This window comes from Puntigrus tetrazona, chromosome 16, assembly GCF_018831695.1.
Source record: "Puntigrus tetrazona isolate hp1 chromosome 16, ASM1883169v1, whole genome shotgun sequence".
NCBI lineage: Eukaryota > Metazoa > Chordata > Actinopteri > Cypriniformes > Cyprinidae > Puntigrus > Puntigrus tetrazona.
Window position 1 is genome coordinate 24,068,237 of NC_056714.1, and position 20,259 is coordinate 24,088,495.

Here is a 20,259-nt window from a genome sequence, read left to right on the forward strand (position 1 = left end):
TGAAATTAAAAAAGGTCTTAAGTTAATATAATAATAAAAGAAATGTAAATTTAGTGGCAAAAAGAAATGGAAAATGGAATGTAATTTTAAGTAAAAAAACAAACAAACAAATCATCAGGTTTCACAAATGAAAGTAATAATGGGTCAGATCAGCAAGAAATAGCTAATGGTACATCACTTATTGCCGTTTATCCAAGGCCATTTTAATGTGTACATGCTGGGAAAGTCACTAAGAGACATTATACAGTGACTAAATAGTGGACAATAGAGGTAATCACAGACAGCAGAGGCACAGAGAACAAACAGAAAGCAGACGGATGCTAATGTCCACTATCCGTCACTGAAATGTGCCCACTCATCCACCTCTCTTATTAGAAAGAGAACAGGTTCTGCTCATGAGACAGAAAAAAGAAAGACAGACACACATAGAGCCACATAATGAGTGCGGGCATTTAAAAAAATACTTAGCCTCCATCCCTCTCTTTCTCTCTCCTTCTCCATATCACCAGCCATGTTATTGATCACCTTTAACCTCTGCTTTCAGCACTGTCAAAACTACCATTTAGGACCTCCCTGGGGCCGAGCAGCCATCAATGACACCCCTGCCCCATAAATCATTACCAAGCCTGTGAGGGTCTGCTGCCCAGGGGCCTGACATTCAGGGGCAAAACCCAGCCGATCTCCCCTAACACGCCCCCAGGGGTCAGAGGTCATCCCGTCAACCCTGTGCCAGGCTCTCCCTCGGCCCACTGCTGGCACTCGTTTGATTTTTAAATCAAAACAAAGGTCAGGAAGATCGTCCTCTTGCTCTTTGCACCACTAAAGTGACACTTTCACACCATTAACACTCCTAATCGGGCTCACAGCCAACAGGACGCGGTCTTTCGACAGGGGATCCAGGTGGTGTCAGAGGTGACGGCTCCAAATACTTCTGGAATAATCTATAAGTTTGGGTCAAAATAAGGTCTGGATCATGTCAGGTTCAGGGAAATAAGATGATTCGCTAAAATATACCATCAGATTTAGAAGACTAAGTTGTTTTATGTCCAAACCTTCCTCATAACTGATGTGGAAGTCTGTGTGGGCTAAAAAATATTGATTTTATGATTAATTGCGGTCTTTATTGCGGTCCAAAAAAAATTATAATGAATAATTAGCTTAAAGAAATAGTTCACCCAAAAATATTTAATAATATTTAATAAAATAATAAAATTATTTTGAAAAGCCAAACAGTTGTTGGTCCCCATTGACTTCCTTAAGGAAAGAAATATTGTGGAACTGAATGGGGACCATCAACTTCAAATATCTTCAAAACATCTCAATTTATGCATAAAAGGTTTGGAATGACATGGAGAGAAATTGGATGGAAAGACTGTAAATCAGAAATGACTCAGAAAATCAATATTGATATAATACAATTGGATTACAAATAATACAACAAGTAAAATACAGAAATATATTATTACAAAAGCACCAAATTTAAATTTAGTTAAACAAAATGTGTGGTGAATTCACTGCTATTCATATTAGTATATTAGTGACATTCATTCATTTTACACCAAAGAAATAAATGATTAAAGGTCACATCAAGTAGAAATGTCTCTTTAGCAGTACATGCCTATACAATTCAGTGCCCAATACAGAGCAGTGAAATTCAATTAGTATTCTGTACATAATAATTAGTATATCTGTGCGTCCCTATTCTCAGATAGGTCTGTAAAATAAAGATAGGTTGCCTTGAAATGCCTTCAAGATACATTTAACAACATAATCATATTCTCTCAGAAAGATTGAGAAGAGTCTCTGTTACTCACAATCCAACTCCAATCAAACACTCTCATTTGCAAGTTGCAAGGTTTTGTTTCCCAAAACATGAATGATGAGCTGATATAGGTGACAGCTGGATGTGAAGGAGCTCGGCATCCCCTCAGGAGGAAAGCCTCATCCCCCTCGTCTCTCCCCACTCTGGAGGTGAAACAGAGAGGATTAATTGGTTTAGCGCCTTTTTCGCTATGCTTGGTCCCAGCAATTAAATATTGGCCCTGGGCCCTCTGTGACCATTAGCGTACAATGCTGTGTTAACTGGGGCCGCTCCGGTCTTGTGTTTGTGTTCACGCAGGGCCACGGCCGCATTAGCGAAGCGTTAAAAAGTTAGCCGGACTAAAATTCATCTCCCCGTTCTGAGGGCCGGCGGTAATTGATTGTTGCGCTCCAAGTTGGTGAGTAGTTTCTCAAAGGGAAAGGAAAGAGAGTAAATAAGGGATTTCAAAAGCTTATCGGGTTTACTATTTACAGAAAAAGAAGGAAGGGGCAACGCACAAGAAGTTGAACGCATGAAAGAAGAAAAAGCAAATAAAGAAGCCAGCTCGCATTTTAAGTCTGTATACGCCGGGAGGAATAGTTTAGTGGGGTGGGTTTAGCAGCTTTCATATCTTTCTTTCGCTCTCTCTGTCTATGTCGCTTCCACTCCCTCAAGCCGTCAATTAGTGGTCCCGAGCTTCTGAGGGCCAGGCTCTTCCTCACATGTGCCTTTGTTGCAGTGACATTGACTCTCTCTCCCAGCAAGACGTTTGAAGGTTAGGATAAGACACTGTCCAGGTTATCCATGGGTGCTCTCTGGGGTGCTGGTCTATGCCTCCCAGGATGAATAGTGTGTTGAGGAAGCAGGCTAAAGGGCCTTTCAACTGCACCAGGCTGCACGCACACAAGAGTAGCTTGGCTTGGGGCCAGTATTTGTGCACTCACAGAGTGCTTCAAGTTGTCTTCAAAGAGCTATTGAATGCTGGAGTGTCCAGCTGTGGAAACTGGACTGAAGAGTCAGTGGGGACGTGCTTGCCATCTCCGCAATATTAATCCGAAAAATGGCTAGTTAAGCTCGTAGTGCGCTAACACAACAATTCGGATTGTGGCGGCTAAGGCCATTTGTTGTGGTGTTCAGTGTCGGATTATCATCTAGACCTTCTAGAGCATCTTTAGGACTACATTCATCACGGTGTCTGCTATTCACACCCCCTACACCCTGCTGGGGGACCGGCGCCATAACTCAACCCTGACATGACCGTCGATGTAGCCTCTCTGCACTCGTTCGGGCAGGTCCAGCCGGCTCCTGTCCTCCACCGGCCCCCCCACCTCTTCTCCAGCTCCATCCATCAATCCTGCCACGCTCAACAGATGAGTGGCTTGTGTGCAAAATGCCAGGAAGCCCCAAAAGGGACCAATTGGTGGAGAGTGACAATTGTGATGGCCTTTTGAAAGAGCAGGTTGCCTATCGAGCAAGATGTCCTGTGTTCTTTTCGGTCAAGATTTTGTATTTATCCCACATTAATAATGGAAAAAAAGGAGAATTTGTTGTGAAGTCTCAGCACTGAGTGTATTCATAATCTAGTCCAGAGCTTCAGAATGTGAGAAAGCTCGGACAATGGCACAATTGTATTCATGGCCCACCGTTATTAATTATGTATGTTTCGATTGCTGGACAACAACAAAACAAGTGCATGGCATTATCACTAACAATAACATTGACTATCGCTCCTACACAGTGTTGGTTTGAAAGTCTGTCTGTTTGGGTTCCATCCAAAGGGAGCGGATGCAAAAAGCCCACCTTTTCACTCATGGAAAATTAAGGTTTAAACCAGTCTAAAATTAAAAATAAATAAAAACATTTTTTGTCACCTGCAACAAATATAACTGGGACATAACTAGTGAAAAACTAAACTAAAATACATTTTAATAACTCAAACACCTAATCAAAATGAAACGGAACGAAAATAATATTGGTCTTTGAAACATTTTATCACACCTAAAACTAGTTAGAAATAAAATGAAGCCACTTCAAAAATTTACATTGGTAGCCCCAAAAACCTTACTAAATCAAACCAAACCCAATCATGGTCTTCATTCTGTCCTGGCTATTAAACCATTATAATTGAAACCATAAAGTGAAATCATTCCGAGAATTAACTGTGGTAGGCCAAAATGAAATAAAATCATAGTAGAGATCATAGCAAGCTCTCATAGTCTGCTCAAGACAAGGTTAACCCTTGTTACATATTACTTGTTATAAAATGCATAACATGAATGGATCCACATGAGCACTTCTCAGGGTTCAAGGGTGAACGGCCCACCCACGTCACTCCACGGTGAAGAGACACCCAGGAATGTTGAAGGTCAGTGCCACGCAAAACCATATCTCTAAACCCCCACGGGACGCACTCCCCTGCCCTGTCACACCCCCATCAGTAGCCCATAACCTCTCCTGCCCTGCGATCCCCTCAGTCCTGAGCATATGCACCCGAAAGCTTGCTAGAGCCCTGCGTTTGTCACTAAACTTCTGCGTCATTGCCGCCATACAAAAGCAACCCAGTGTTTGCGTGAGCATGCGAGTGCAGATGTCCCGCAGCGGTGCCGTGTCAATGCGTCTGTTGTGAATGCAGCAGGGAAACGCGTTGGAGGCCTGGCCTACACAGTGGCTGCCATCTGAATGGATGGAATTCAAGATGGCAACTCTGACGAGCTGATCATGCAGACGCGAAACAATACCCCTCTCTTTCTTTCCCCTCGCTCGCTTTCTCGGTCTCTCTCACAGTGGCTTTTCATTATTGTTTCATCCCATTCTCTCTGCTCTCTGAGTCCCATGCGGCACTTTGGCTGTGATGGAGACCTATCCGGAGTTCTTTGGTGTGCAGGGATACCATGCTTTGCCCCGGCAGACTCGGGCTGATTATTACGGGGAGTCCTTCAGATGTGTGTTAAATCACAGGGATGGCTTATAGATTTTTTATGATGAAGTGGGTAAGGCTTGAGAAGTGAAGAATGGCTGAACAGGGTAGTGTACCTCCTCTGATCTTCCTCTGTGCTGCTCCATGCTCTCGTTTTCGCCACCTCGGTCGCTTCGGCACACTGTCAAACACACTATTCATATTTTAAAGAGAAATGTGGCAGGATAGAAATAAATGTGTCATAACTACGCCCCGTTCGATGGAACGGTATGGAGAAGAGAGTGTTACCCTGCAGCGGAGGATGATTGATTGCAAACGATCATTATATGATTGATCTATTGATTATGTGTCCGGCAGCCCTCACCCTGTTAACAGGAGACATATGGCATCACTCTGGGGACATTAGGAAGGCATGCCGCAGCCCATAATGCACCTCTTCCATTTGCCCTATAGTCTCCCAGCAGGTGAAAAGGAGTCTGGAGAAGAAACAGAGGAAGTATAAGTACAGTGCATCAAGATTCACATTATAAAAACTCATCTCGCAGCATGATCTGAATGATTCATTTGAACGAATCTCATGTTGCCCTCTGAGCACATGTGTTTACATCACACCCAACAAGGTTTGCGGCTAAAGATTAATATATGATCCAAAGGGCTCGCTGTGGATCACTGACACCATAATGGGGGTCTTTCAGCGCACATGTCTTTTCCCACAATTAGCAAACAATGTAATTAGTGTAAAGCAAAGTAGTTTAAAACTAAGGGGTCTCTGGAGAACACAACCGTAGACTGAGGCTGAAAGCCAGCCTGTAACTAATTATTCATATAGCTTCTTTGAAAAGATATTAGAAGGGATCTGTGCTGTATCATTTCAATATCTAAAACAGAAAAACGACGGGTTCAGATAATAATGATTAAGAGGAATGGAAAAACATGAATTCTCATCAAACAGATAAAAATCACAGAGATGCTGATAAAGGCAGTTGATCTCCAGATGAGTTAATGAGTGAAGTACATGAGCACAAAATTCAGAATTAAAGAACTGGTTTGCATTCATATTTGTGAATTTGCCACACCTCACTGGAAGTTATAAGGAATATATCTAATTTTCTATCTATCTATCTATCTATCTATCTATCTATCTATCTATCTATCTATCTATCTATCTATCTTTGTCTATAAGACCTATAAAACACTGGTTACCATACTTTTCTAAAAACAAAAAAAAAGTTAAAATACAAATGTATTTAATTAACTGAATAATTTCAATAACCAAATGCTATCCTAGATTTATACTTTGCATCATAAATTAATTTTAGGATTTTTAATTACTTTTTTATCTATAGCAAAAATGGCATAACTAGATAATAATAACTGGAAAAGTGTACATTACAAAAGTACATTTGACAGAAATATAGATGAATTTGTAATATTTGATAAATTTACATAACATAAGAAACATGATATCAGCATAAAGTATATCAATTTAGTCCACTTTGCAGCCCTATTGGGGCCCCAGACCCCTGTTTAAGAACTATGGCTACAAACCCTCAAACGTCAGAGCTTTATAAACTTTTTTCAAACAAGATGTCAAACCAACATTTTAATGTTTGTCTTGACAAGCATTCCTTTCAAAGTTACACTAATTAGTTACGTGAAGTGAATTTTATTTTATTGTAATATTACTTGTTTTCTCAATTCAGTTTTGAAGTCGCCAAAATAAATTGGATTTTAAAAAAGTATTTATTTCATTTCCAAATGGTGCATTCTATGTACAATAGTAAACAAATAATTTAGTAAGAATGCATGTGAGAAAAGAGAAGGAGGGTAAGAGATAGCGAAAGAGTAAGAGCCAGAGAGTGAGAGAGTAAAAGAGAGCAACCAGCTCTTTGCAAAGCAGCCTCTTTGTTCCCAGGGATCCCAGCGGTGGGCGGATAGCCCTAGATGAGAGAGAAACATTATCTCTCCGAATAGAGCCAGTGCACTGGTTCCAGAAGCCGCACTGGCACGATTCGCCCTGTCCTCTAGGTAATTAATTCTCTGAGTGGCCCTTGTCTCATGGGAACAAAGTGGCTGCTTGTTAGAGCAAAGTGTTCGAAGATCAACCAATCTCGCTGCAGACATGCCGCAGGACTACCACTGTTCAAGAGCGGCCACGTGTTGGCTATTCCACGCCCACAAAGGGCCTCTTCATCGCAAAATTTAGAGTCTCATAAAAACATTATTGTGCAGCGTCGGGGATCATTTGTCCACTTCACAAAAGAATCGCAAACCAAAACACTGACCCCTCTGGTCTTTCGGGGTGCATTTTTTAAATTCTGCCCCCCTCCCTGCCACTCTTGTGCCCACACTGACGTCCCAGCAGTGCTCCTACGCAGCCAAAGTCACCATGAAGGTATTTCAAAGGTTGCGTGGTCAAAGCCTCCACCATAGAGGCCATTATGCTTTGGCCCTCGTCTTGCCACCAAACAGAGGAGGCTCTGTTGGGCGATTGCGTCCATCTACTGCGATTTAAATGTCTATCTTTCACTTGGATGATTCCAAAATGCGTGTTTTTGTCCCTTGTTGGTTCACCTCTCCTCCTTTCAAACATAGCCATGAATCAACGGGCCCAACTCTCCATCAATAATATTCTAAATATGGCTGCTCCGCATGGCTCCGCTCTTCCACACCGTGTACCTGCCAAGCGCTTGGGCAAGGTCATGTCAGCCTATTAACCATATTAAAACATCGCAATTATGGTAATTGGCAACTACTAATGCAACTTTAGCTAGCTTTGCTCCAGGCAATTAATCATAATGGATTAGCCACTAGCGTGTAGGGGGAGGGAGTCGAGAGGTACAGGGTCACATGCTTTAGGCCCATCCGACTGGTCAGAGCTTGACCCTGACTGCACCGAGCTCATTCAACTTCATTGCGCTCATCTAATTTGCAAACATCATAGAGGAAATAGACCTTGTGCAAAAATAGTCTTAATGGCTTTAACATCACTAGATGGCTAGTCGTGTCTGGTATATCTCAAGACGTGGATTTAGTCTCAGGTGATAAACATATAGAGTGAGCTATAGATTGTTGCAGTGAGCAGACATGCAAAATATTACCGTCTCTGGGGCCTCAGATACCTTTAAGGGTATTTTGTGGCATACATAAAACAATAGTTTTATTTAGCAAGGAAAAGCCAGTGTAAAGACATTTATAGTGTTACAAAATAATTATTTTAAACAAACACTGTGTCTGAACTCAAAGAATATCCGAAGAATTAATTTTTTTAAAATATTAAACAGAATGACTGTTTCTGATAATAATAAGACGTTTCTTGAGCAACAAATTAGAATATTAAAATGACTGATGAAACAACATGTGAAAACGAATAGAAATGGCATAATGAAAATAAATTCTATAAATATTTCATTTTGCCTTTTTTGGATTCAATATATGCAGCCTTAGTGAACATAATATACAATAAAACATCAACTTTTTTTATCTCTTACTGTGGAGAGGAAATGCCTACACGTTATGTAATACGTTGTTGGTTGAAGGTATCCTGCTATGTAGTTGGCCCAAGAAATTGCAGAGTTTGATTGGGAGGAAAGGAAGTGTCATTCCTTTTTGGTACCAACCTCTCCCTATCGTTCCACTGTGCAGACCCCCTCCACCCCTCCTCTCCAAGCGGCCCTGACTGTGTCTCTCCGGGAGGAGAGAGCATTCTCCTTTCATCCCCTTTAGAGGACAAACATCAGCCCCATCTTGCCGCCATCCATATTCATGAGCCTCTTATAAATATCTGATAGCGGCCGCTCTACAGCTGTTTAGCTCTGAAAGCAGCGCTTAGCCCATACACACACACACATAGGCTTTAACGTAAGCACTTATTGGTCGGTTCTCGGGCCCTCATCACCTAGTGTGCCCTGGCGGCCCCATGATACCATCGGCTCATTGCCGGGGTATCGCTCTCGGCTTAATTAAAGACTAAATGTGACCGCTAAATGAGAAGAGAATCCAAAAGAGCTGCGCTTACCTTCCACATGATAGCACAGCGCTTATCTAAAGAGAGAAAGAGACGGAGAGTGCTTGATAGAGAGAAAGAGATGGCAAGGATATACAGATTTCAGTTAATTGTCACTTCCTCATCTCACCAGTTCACAGTACAAGGTGACTGCTATATCAATCATGTACGCTTAAATTATTCAGTTATGTGTGTGTGTGTATAGATATCTGTGTGTATATATACATACATACACACACACACATATATATATATATATATATATATATATATATATATATATATATATATATATATATATATATATATATATATATATATATATATATATATACATATATATATATATATATATATATATATATATATATATATATATATATATATATATATATATCTATAAGTGCTGTCAAACGATTAATCACATCTAAAAGAAATAAAAGTTTCTGTTTACATATATTTGCATGTATATATTTATATATTTATTATCAAAAAAGTATATACACCAAAGTTGTCATATACACACACACACACACACACACATATATATATATATATATATATATATATATATACACTCCATTTTAAAGGAAAATACTTTATGTATATATATATATATTAATTGCAAATAAATAATATAAAATAAACAGTAGACATGAATAATTTTAACAAAAACTCGTAGTTTGGATTAGATTAATTGTGATTAATCCTTTGACAGTTAATAATTTCACTATTTAAAAAACTTTAAATGTAAAATGTTAGAAATAATTTTTATTTACTAATGATTTATTGCACTCTTTACAATATTGTTATATATAAAAGTAATTGCACTATGTATTAATAAACCGTCAAATAAATCTATATAAACAATTTAAATTCAGTGTCTCATCAAGTAGCTGTTATCAAGTAGCTCCTGTATACTCTACATCACTGTCTCTGGGTCTGTAAAGGTTAAAAGGATTCAGTCATACCAGAAAATGTTGTTGTCAGAATATCTAACCAAAAGACATCAGATGGCTTGGACTCATTACTAAATGCTAAACTTAACTAGTTTATGGGCTGGGCACTTTGTGTTCTCGAACACAAGGCAGAAAAGAACATTTGTGCCTGCCTGAGAAACTGTTCTTTTTCCCCTCAGATAACGCTTCCAGTCCTCCTCCAACTCATTAGAAATGTTAGAATTGCTGATCCAGGCAAGAAAAAATGCACTTTGCTTCGTTTTCCAGAATATCCTTGTTCTGTTTCCAAAACAAATAGCAAGAAATTTAAATATTGCTCTTGTGGTGTGTGTGTGTGTGTGTGTGTGTGTGAGGGGGAGGGCTAGAGAGTGAGAAAAAGGAAGAAAGACAGATTGTGAGGTTTAAGATAAGTATCACAGTACCCAGTGGACTGGATGGGTTTAAAGTATTAACATTAGAGAATACAGGACGAGGAGAAGCAGAACAAATCACAGGGAGGAAACGAAAAGAAAGAAACATGCGCTAAAAGAAAAGATCCCACAAATACCGAGGAAAGTAAAGCATTGTGCGCATATACATAAAATAAACAGGTATATATGAGGTGGGTGTTTCCTCTGAGAGAAAACGGCACGTCGGAACACGATTGATTTCAAGAGACAATAGGCAAAAAATAAAAAGGGCCTATGAGACACTAAGATTTTACGGAGTCTGAGGGGAGAGAAAAGGAGAGATGGGGGATTTCTTTACCGCTCATTAGCCATGCACAGTGATCTGGCTTTTCTCCCACACCTCGCGGCTTATTACAGCCCGAGCCCTGCCTGCCAGCACAGCCCCCCTCGCCACCCTCCTCCCCCGGCCCCCACAATCACGCCTGCAATCACAGCCTCTAATTAGGTTAATTAATTTGTATCAGCCCTTGTAGGGACTTGGCTGATGAGCCAGCCATAAGAGTATCACTGCTTGGACCTCATTAAAATACAAGAAAGACGACGAGATACACAGAATGTTGTTGTTTGTGTACGACACGGACAGGACAGGGTCGTAAAGCATTTCAGATCGGACCCCAATCCAGCTACAAACCCCCACCTGCTCTCTCTATCCCACCTCGTGTGACGAGGCCGCCCCGTTCAGCCACAGACAGAAACGATAAAGAGTTGGTGCTCGGAAAGGAGGGGTCTTCTTTTCGAAACAGAGGCATCACATTACAATCAGCAAGGGCCGCTCATCAGGACACTGACGAACACACTCTGATTAACAGCGCGATCTGATTACAGCAATCACACAGCCCCTAGGACCAGTCCCATGAGAGACGGAAAGAGAGAGTGCAAGGTTTGCTGGGAATGTGCGATAAGTATATTGGAATGCTCATTCGCCGTGTTCTTACAATGACGGGAATAATGCAGTACAGATATGCAGCAAATATCATAACATAAAAGTATTATTATACAGAATAATGCAGGAAATATTAAAGATTTAACCCTCGCATTCTGCTTGGGGTCTGAGAGACCACTAGAGCCTCAAAAACATTCTTGACATTGAAGTGTCAGTTCGATAATTAATATTTGAACACAATTTTAAAGTGATAACACCGACCGCATAAACTGAATGAAAAATGTTACACGTGTCGGTGTCCGCAGAGAAGCCAGATTTAAAGCAAGAGTAAATTTGATGGATTTATGCAAACATTTTCCGACTAGTGTACATACTGTAGACATGCTGACATTTGTTTCGTTGTACTTTCCACAATGTGTTTTGTTAAGGTAAAATCAAGAACAACCAATAATGTTATTAGAAAACATTACAATCAGTCAGGATGCAGGGATGCTAAAAGTCTGACGTCGGATGGGTTTTTTCTTTCTTTTTTGGTTGGTTGGTATGGCTGATAAACGATTATGGACACTATTTAAAAGTTCTACATTATTTTGTCTGAATAACTGCAGTTTAAAATACGAAAAACTAAAATTAATTTTTAAAAATGAACTTAGGGATGACAGTGTTATAATGTACATATATTTATTTTAAATTTAATAATGACAAAAGTCTGACCAATACCGATAAGCTGATAATAAAGTCATGGCTATGGCTTATAACCTATTATGGACAATTTAAAATCTACATATTTTTCTAAATCAATACAGTTAAAACACCAAAAAACCTAATTAAATTAATAAATATAATTATAATGTGCTGTATAATGTACTTTCTGTGCTCAGATTTAAATGTGTCATTAAACTATTATTGTTTGAAAGAATATATTTAATTGAGCATTAGAAGATGGCACAGTAAAAATAGAGAAAACTCTAGTATTCTCTGATAATCTAAATGGTACAGATATATTACACCACCCTGCCAGTCACATTTCTGAAATATGAACTGCAGTAAAAATGTAAAGCTTCATATGAACCTATTACTATAATTTAAAAGTGAAAATGACTCGTTTTTTACACATCTCACTCTGGAATATGGTCAGCTTCAATATTAAAAAGTTAAACAGAAATCACTCTACATAATATTTATGTAATTTCCAACCTTTATGGCTTCTTTCTTTTGCAGCACACAAAAGAAGATAATTCAAAGAATGTTGTAGTTCAAACAACATTAACCTTAGCGACTTTCAATGGACAAAAAACAAGAAAACCAGAGCCATACATGTTTAAAACAAGAGGGTGTCGAGTAAATGATCGCAATTCACATTTTTTGGCTGAACTACTTCAGTTTTTGAAGTAACGCTTGAAAGCACTTTACTAAAGCCAACAGAGACTACTATTGTTGTGGCAAACAACAATAAGGTGCATCCGTTAACGGGCCATAATAGACCATAAAGCCAGACTGTTGTTCTATAAGGCTGAGTGAAGCAGAGTGTGGAGGGATACGCAGAGATAGACAGACAATGACACCCGGCTGCCTGCAGACAAGGACAGATCCAGTAGTTAAAGTGTAATGAACACATCCCCCAGGCACACGGCTGCCAGTGGGAGAGTGATGGACTAACGGTAATACCCAGGCAGATGGGTGCGCGCCACGCCTTGTCCTGTCCTCTCACCCGCAGCGGGTCCCCCCCATGGGCCCGCCACGTCTGGGGAGCAGAGGGGGAAACGAGCTCCACCGGGGAGGAGGCCTTAGCGTGATTTAGACTCCCATGCAAATTTAATCAATTCGAGTGCCTCTTCCAAACAGGCTCATGGCTAATTAGTGACAATTTAAAGGGGTCTCTGTGATCCCACCTCACACACACACGCGCGCACACACTCGCACGCAGTGAGGGTTATAAAGATTTTCCTTCAATCGCTTTCCCTCTGGCACAGAGACAAACCCCCACCCCTCGAGCTCTAGCTACAATCCGCTATACTTCAAAAGCCGTGTGACAAACTGCGGGGCAGATATAAGAACCTCAGCCATTTTTTCTCCACACGACCCACCGATTCTACTGTTCACCCACTCGGTTACCCTGCACCGTAATTGGCAAATCGATTAGCGCTGTTCTTAACCTCACTCATGAAAGGAGTCTTTGAGGCACGGCAGAGGAGAGGCAGCTAAGGGCTTGACATCCAGCGGGCTCAGGTGCTGTAATAACAGCCAAGGCCATCGTTCTCTGGTCCAAACTACTCCGAGTCACCAACTCTCTTATGTACAGAGTGATTAAGAAACTGCCTTACTTCCAGTGCGTTTCACGACGCTCTATTCACTATACAGCTGTGAAAAGCTTTAATTGCCTACACAATACCGCTTTCATATTATTCATGATATACTATGTGAGTCTGTAATTACAGTTTAATCCATGGAAATTGTTACAGCGTGATGCATTACATGAAAAAAAAAAACTCCAAGTAAGGATACAAATAGATACAAATCGGCAATAAGCAAATTGCTCTGCTATGAAATGGTTCTTCCCACTCACTTACATACTGAGGGGCCCCAACATCATTTACAGCTCATTTTATTAGTGCTATTCAGAATCACTTCATATTAATTACTCAGGAGTCAGGTTAAGACATTATCCCAATTACACATCTTAATGATTTCACTACGGTATTTTTTTCTGTGAGAAACACTTGACAATTCTAATTGAAAATGACAAATACACGACCTGTATCCAGGTTCTTGATATACATTTTAACCCCTAATGTGGGCGTAAAACATCTCACAACATATTTTAGCATACAGTTTAAAGCTAAAAAGTTTAAAATGCTATTTTAAACAAAAGAAATTTGTCTTCATTTTAATTCGATATGAAATCCCCCTCATGTTAATTATCTTTTTGTGAATTCATCCATAGGTTTCTTTTTTTTTGGATTGACCTTGTAATGTTTTAACTCCACCTTCAGAGTGAAATCACTGACTTCTCTTTGTTGTAGTATGCTAAAAATGTCCAATGATTTAGTCTGCTTAAACCACTCCCCTTTCATACAATCAAATGCAAGCCAAATTCAGCCAAATCTGCCTCCATCCAATCAACTACAGACAGAGAGTTGCCAAGTTACGCTTTCATTTTCGCTAATTTGCTTCACTTGGATGTTCATCATTGTAACAGGGAAGAGCTGAATCATAGCTACCTCTGTTGCATTGTGACGTCAATGAAAAATTCACTCTTCCTCTAAAACTACTTGTTTCGTTGTTTTAGCTAACATTTGGTTATTTGATTTAGTGGGCAAAGCTCATTTTACAACTCAATAAAGTTGATAAAAAAACAGAAGTACCATCCAGTATAACACCTGGTTTAGATGTTCTATTACCCAAGCAAAACACTGCAAACAGCAGTTAACAAAGATTTTAAAGATCTTTACAACACACTAGCTAGCTCTTAAAACGTTAAACGTATAATACACAGCCGATCATGTGATCTCAAAATGGCTGCTCTATAATTGACCTACTCCTTGTACAAAAAAAAAAAAACTTTTTTGGGGCAACTTCGTGTTATTTGAGTCGGCGTGCAAAAGTTTAAATACGTTTAGTTAAAATTAAATAAATAATTTTTCAAGTCTTTTTGTAAAACTTTCTGAGGTAAAATGCGTTCGGAGGTAAACTGTGTACCTAAATAAATTCTTTGCAGGTCTTCAAAATCTGTTAAAAAAATCTATTCACCCAAAAGAACATGGTGATCTGTAGTCCCTCATCACACTTAACACCTCAGTACAGTTGTATTTACAAGACCAGAATGAACAAAGCAAAAAAAAAAAAAAAAAACGAGCAAAAGCACTGAGGGTCAAGCGTAGACTTCCAATGGCATCCCATGAAATGAGTCCATTCAAAATTATTGTCAAATCAACAGTCTTGCCCCAAACCTTTTAACAAATTTGAGAGCTCCGTAAGTGCCACAGGAGGCCTCTTTTACATCTAATGCGAATAACATTATGGGACAATGGGGAGGATTTTAACCGATATCTTTGAAATCTAGGGGTCACTACTAACACCGCACTGGTAGACCTGCAGCCATGACCCCTGTGCAAAAGCTGATCTGAATGAAAGACAGGCTTCAGTAAGAACAGTGGGCTTCTGTGTAACTGCAGACGGAAGCAGAGCGGAACTGCGCACACGGCTGCGTGACCCTCCACTCCAAACAGAGGCGGTCGCAGTGACGATTGCCCGAGCACATGACGCACAAACGCGCACACTTCGCCTGTCACTTCTTTTGGCTGAGGATTGTGCAAATACAGAAGGTCAATATTGATAGGTCACACAGAGCTGCTTTGTAAATATCACCAGGCTTAGACATGCATGTCCATGTCACCGTGTACATGTATTTGAAAATCTTTTTAGAAAAAAAAAAAAGAAAAAAGTATACAAGTACGGATTTAAAATTTCGAGTATATTAGAGTGCAAAAGCAGTAAGCACACAGCATTCGTTACAAACTGCTTTTCCTGCGGTCAGCGTTGGCACAGACAGGCTCCTGGCCTGCTCCTCCTGAACACGGTGACATTTCCCTGTTCCTGATTCACCCCTCCTCTCTTTCCCAGGAGAGAGTAATGGATGGGGCCTGTTTATGAAGCCGCTGCCACCTGCATGATCAATCAAGCCACGCAGAGACGACACAAAAAGCTCAGTCTGCGCAGACAGCGAACAACCTTTCACATGAACAATTACACAAGCAGGTACAAGAATGGTACGAGAGCGTTTAAAAGTGGGCCATTGAAAGTTGAGAAAATTAACTTCTGCGTTAACTCTTGATACATTATGCATTCAAATAAATAAGCAAAAGAAAAAAAAAAAAAGACTTGTAACATTTACTGAAAACCAGTGGGATTATTACCAAGTCTTAATGTAAAGATTATAAAAATAAATAAAAAATATTTATAATACATACAAAATATGCTTTCAAGTGTTTATATTTTTGAATTTTATTAATAATATTTCTGAATTATGGTGATAGGCCATGTAATATAAACGCTACATAACTCCAGTAACTTGAGAGTTGCAACTGAATTTTGAAGTCATAATTAGTTACATTTAAAAAAAAGAAAAGTTCTGCAGAAGACGCTGATCATTTTGTAACATGCTTGCAGATATGATGAGATCAGATGAGATGTGCTAGTGCCATCTACAGTTAAACTCAAAGAACTACAACAAAGTAAAGAAAAATCCAAAACCTTTATTTTAAAGCAACAAATGACTTTGCAATAAATATGTACAAACTCCTTGCCTTATAATGTGTATGATTCCCAGAATGGCCTCACAGACTATGTGATAGAAGTGAAAGCCAAATCCTTAGAATCAGTCCACTTCACAGATTAAACTGCTGATTGGCGGCCACAAGAGTGAGTTTCTCTTTTGTGTGCTGATTCAAAGATGTCATCTTTTTCTCTTGGCCTCAAATCTATAGACGGCTGGAACACTTTTGCTCTCCTCACGGACTTTGACTTTCTTACCCTTATCCTGCAAAACATAAAAATACAAACCAGATGTCACACAATGAAAACAAATGCATTCTGAAAGCACATCCAATACTTTGTCGTAAGACAAGATAGGTTTCTTAAACGTTAGATAAATGATAAATCCAAGCATTAACAAGCTGAAATGATTCTAATCAGTACTACAAGCGCCCATGTCGAGGGGTTTAGGTGATATGTAGATGAATGCACTTACTTGTTGTAGATCTTTTCTAGTCTGAATTTTTTGACTAATGACAAACATGTTCTTCTCTCTGTCAATACGCTGTGAAAGCCTTAAATACTGAAGTTCTCTCTGCTTCGCAAGTTTCTGAGAAAGATTGAATAAACAGGTTAGAGAAAAAAAAAAAAAAAAAAAAAAAAGAGGCCAATAAATGCAAAGCTGTAAAAAAAACCCCCCCAAAACAACATTTTTTACAACAAGATCAGCATTTTCATGGGACAAATATTATTACATATATACACATTATTTGACAAAAGTCATTACAATATCTACTATTCATACAATTATAACTATTTATTACAAAGTGAGAAAAAGTCACACTCATTATTATTATATTACTACTACTACAAATGGGTTATTGAATGAAGAAATAATTTAACAGTGCACTGTACACACTAAAATACTTATATTCTAAAATACTAAAAATAGGTTTAGTACATAGAATGCTATACAGGGAATACATTACTTTTATACTGTGAGGATCCACTGCTCCCATAATGCTTTTCTTTTCCAGGGTTTCTATTGTAGGTCTGTTATATGCTCGTCCCACCAATTCAGGTACTGTGTTGAGGTGTGTGGCCAGGTCAAAGTCCTCCACTAGCATGAAAAAGTAACAGATTTAAAAATATTATAAAAATGTAAAAAAATAAAAAAAATAAACAAAATGTCTAGTTCAACAAGGGGTCCGCAGCAATACTACATATTGGATAAATTATTGTTTTATTGGCATAGCCATGTAGACAGCATAAAATACTGTTTATAATAAAATTTCTTACACTATGCAACAGATGTAACTATACAATATTACCTTCTCTTTTTGAGTCAACATAAAAAACATGTTTATTTTTATTTTTCTCATCAACATCAAGAAGGTGGAGCTCTGATTTCATTCTTTCGATTTTCTGAAAAACAGGAACATTTAAGCCATTAATCTCATCCTTAAAGGGATAAAGCCAAATACAGATGAATAGGAAGAACCGGCCCTACCTTCATCTCCGACACTCGCTTCATTTCCACATATCTGATGTCCTGGGTCCTCATCACTTTCTTCTGCTCCTCTGTCATCGCGTCATCTTTTGGTTTGATCACGTGAACTCCATCCTGAAGAGTAGCAGAATAAGCAGAGGTATCCATAAAAAAAAAAAAACTAGTGTAGATGTGCTCTCAATGCAGTCTATGACAATCAAATGCAGCAGTAGTACTAAGAGATGACAAACCTTTAATTGACTGTGTATCATTTTAAAGTGAAATTCATCAGGGTTCTTATCCATGGCCTTCTTGCGCAAGGCCATAAGGGTCTTCTGTTTCCGGTGGTAGTCACTGAATTACAAATAACAGGTTGGATAAGTGTTTGTAAATCATAAAGTGCACCATTTCAACTATATTCAAATGAAATCTGAAACAAATCTGAAGTACATAGCCCTATGTAATATGATCCTTTTTTATTATTATTTTATTGACATTTATTACATCTAAACTCCAATACTTTAATACAATAAACTCTAATATTTCCAATCATAAATAACATACTATACATGTACATACATACATATACTACTTTTTCGTATTCTTGTTTTGAAAGAAAAAAAAATAAACATGAACCTTTTCCCACCTTTGAGGTTTAATCAATTCATAATAACAAATTATTGATTGTGTAACATCACAGAAAATGTCAAATAGAAGGCAGTAATATATCTAATGGTAGTGCGCCTAAATGCATAAACCAAAACACATAATACATCCAGGAACAACAATAAAGAGAGATTTTGTGATTTCTTACTCTGCACGAAGTTTGTAGTCCTTCTTTTTCTCTAACAGTCCCAAATGTTTCCTGAAACCGAGCTGAGATTGGAAAGAGTCAGGTTAATAAACAAGATATGGAAAGCTAAACCGTTCACTACTAGGAAATGATATATAAACTAAAGCTGTCGTCTGTTTTCCGCTTAGCCCCACTCTTCCGCTGCCACTACTACTACCGTACATTAATTTATAAACAATATATACAATTGAAACACTGTTAAAAGAGTTTAAACGAGGTTTCAGCAAATTGCTAAAATCGCTATTTAGCAAGGCAGCACGCGAGTAACCAAACTGAGGCCATCGTTAAGTTACCTGCGATCGCTCTTTGTGGTCTCGTTGTTTAGACTTCAAGGCTTTTCGAAAAGAAGACATGGCTGTAACTACTTTGTCTGAAAACAAACCCAACTGCGATTGTTTGAAAGAGAAGAAACCTAGACTGGAATTCGTACGTACACCACACAACCTCGCAAATGTGGTACTGAACTCACGTGGATACGATGGAGCACGGCAGTAGCGTGTTATTTCTCAGAAGCAGATTCGCGGGGAAGAATTATATTTCCATCTTTATCAAACGTGTAAATAATATTCATTTTTGGATAAAAAAAAAAACTATTGTGAAATAAAAAGTAATATAATACAACAATATGAGCAATATATAAACGATAGAGTAAAGAAAACAAATGTTTGTGAATCGCATATTTTACCTATTCCTATTCATCAGTATTATTAACCGTGTAAACACGTCATTAAAAACAACAACAACAACAACAACAGCAACAACAAAAAGCAGTTTGTTGTTGAGGCCTAGCTTAATTTTAAAATCAGTGTGAAAGAGTTTAGACAGCAGATGGCAGTGTCCTCCACTGAAATCACGCATTCATAAACTCTCATATCCTGCCTTTAAACTTTGAAAGTTCCATTCTGTCAGAATTGTTTTTGACTCCAGTAAATGTTGTGTTTTCAAATCCCATCATTCCCTCTTGTTTCAAAAACCACACTTTCTGAAAATCGCAAAGCTCCAGTAACAAGCTTAACACCAACCGTACACCACAACATTAACTTTATATGGCCATCTAATCAGTGATATCCATCACAGGAGTTGTCTACTGTTTTGTATGAGGAAGATAGCCAGGCTCACGGCAGGGAAGAACTCAATAACAAACCTTGGGTGCTGAGACACTTAGTTTATATATCCTGGCCAGTGTGTTGACGCTTTAGATCATTTTGGTCATGATAATGACAGCTTTTATCTGCCAAAGAGATTGGTTAACACTAACAAATAATACTTGGTGTTTCTCAAGCAGGGTCTTTAAAGGGTGTCCTACTCCATTCCAGATACCTAATTTGTATCTTTAAGCAGAAGGACAGGTTTCAGCCATCAGAGTGACAAATGTCAGAGCTAAAGTCTGATGACGACACCTGTGTGCCTCTTATAGCCCTGAAGGTCCAGTTCATCCATTAGTTGGCTCGTCTTCTGAGAATGAAAGGGGGGCAGAAATAGCCATTTGGTGTGTCAAAACATACAGGGCATGGGACATAAGCAAGGGCAGATTTGAAATAACAACCAGCTTTTCCTCTAGCATTACTCAGAAATACAGAACACCATGTTCCGGTGCTGCAAGTCTTTTCCCACTGTTTTATATATTTAATATACAAGGCACTGTACAG

The 20,259-nt window shown here is 38.8% G+C and overlaps 1 protein-coding gene across 1 annotated transcript; it reads right to left on the reverse strand.

Annotated features, from left to right (window-relative positions):
• Positions 1-16,250: 16,250 nt before the first annotated feature.
• Positions 16,251-19,103, reverse strand: utp11 (UTP11 small subunit processome component). Its single transcript, XM_043260240.1, has 8 exons — positions 18,904-19,103; positions 18,572-18,633; positions 18,009-18,111; positions 17,779-17,892; positions 17,600-17,693; positions 17,258-17,388; positions 16,765-16,878; positions 16,251-16,554 (listed from the first exon to the last, which is right to left on the reverse strand). Exons 1-8 carry the CDS (start codon positions 18,961-18,963, stop codon positions 16,471-16,473), a joined length of 762 nt encoding a protein of 253 aa, XP_043116175.1. The 5' UTR covers positions 18,964-19,103; the 3' UTR covers positions 16,251-16,470.
• Between the last annotated feature and the right edge of the window lie 1,156 nt (positions 19,104-20,259).

Excerpts from the sequence above, each read along its gene's own strand:
- utp11 (XM_043260240.1), bottom strand. The coding sequence starts at position 18,963 with ATGTCTTCTTTTCGAAAAGCCTTGAAGTCTAAACAACGAGACCACAAA. Across the intron at positions 17,893-18,008 it reads TGATACACAGTCAATTAAAG|GATGGAGTTCACGTGATCAA; the intron begins GTTTGTCATCTC and ends GCTACTCTTCAG. Across the intron at positions 17,389-17,599 it reads TGTTGACTCAAAAAGAGAAG|TGGAGGACTTTGACCTGGCC; the intron begins GTAATATTGTAT and ends TTTTCATGCTAG.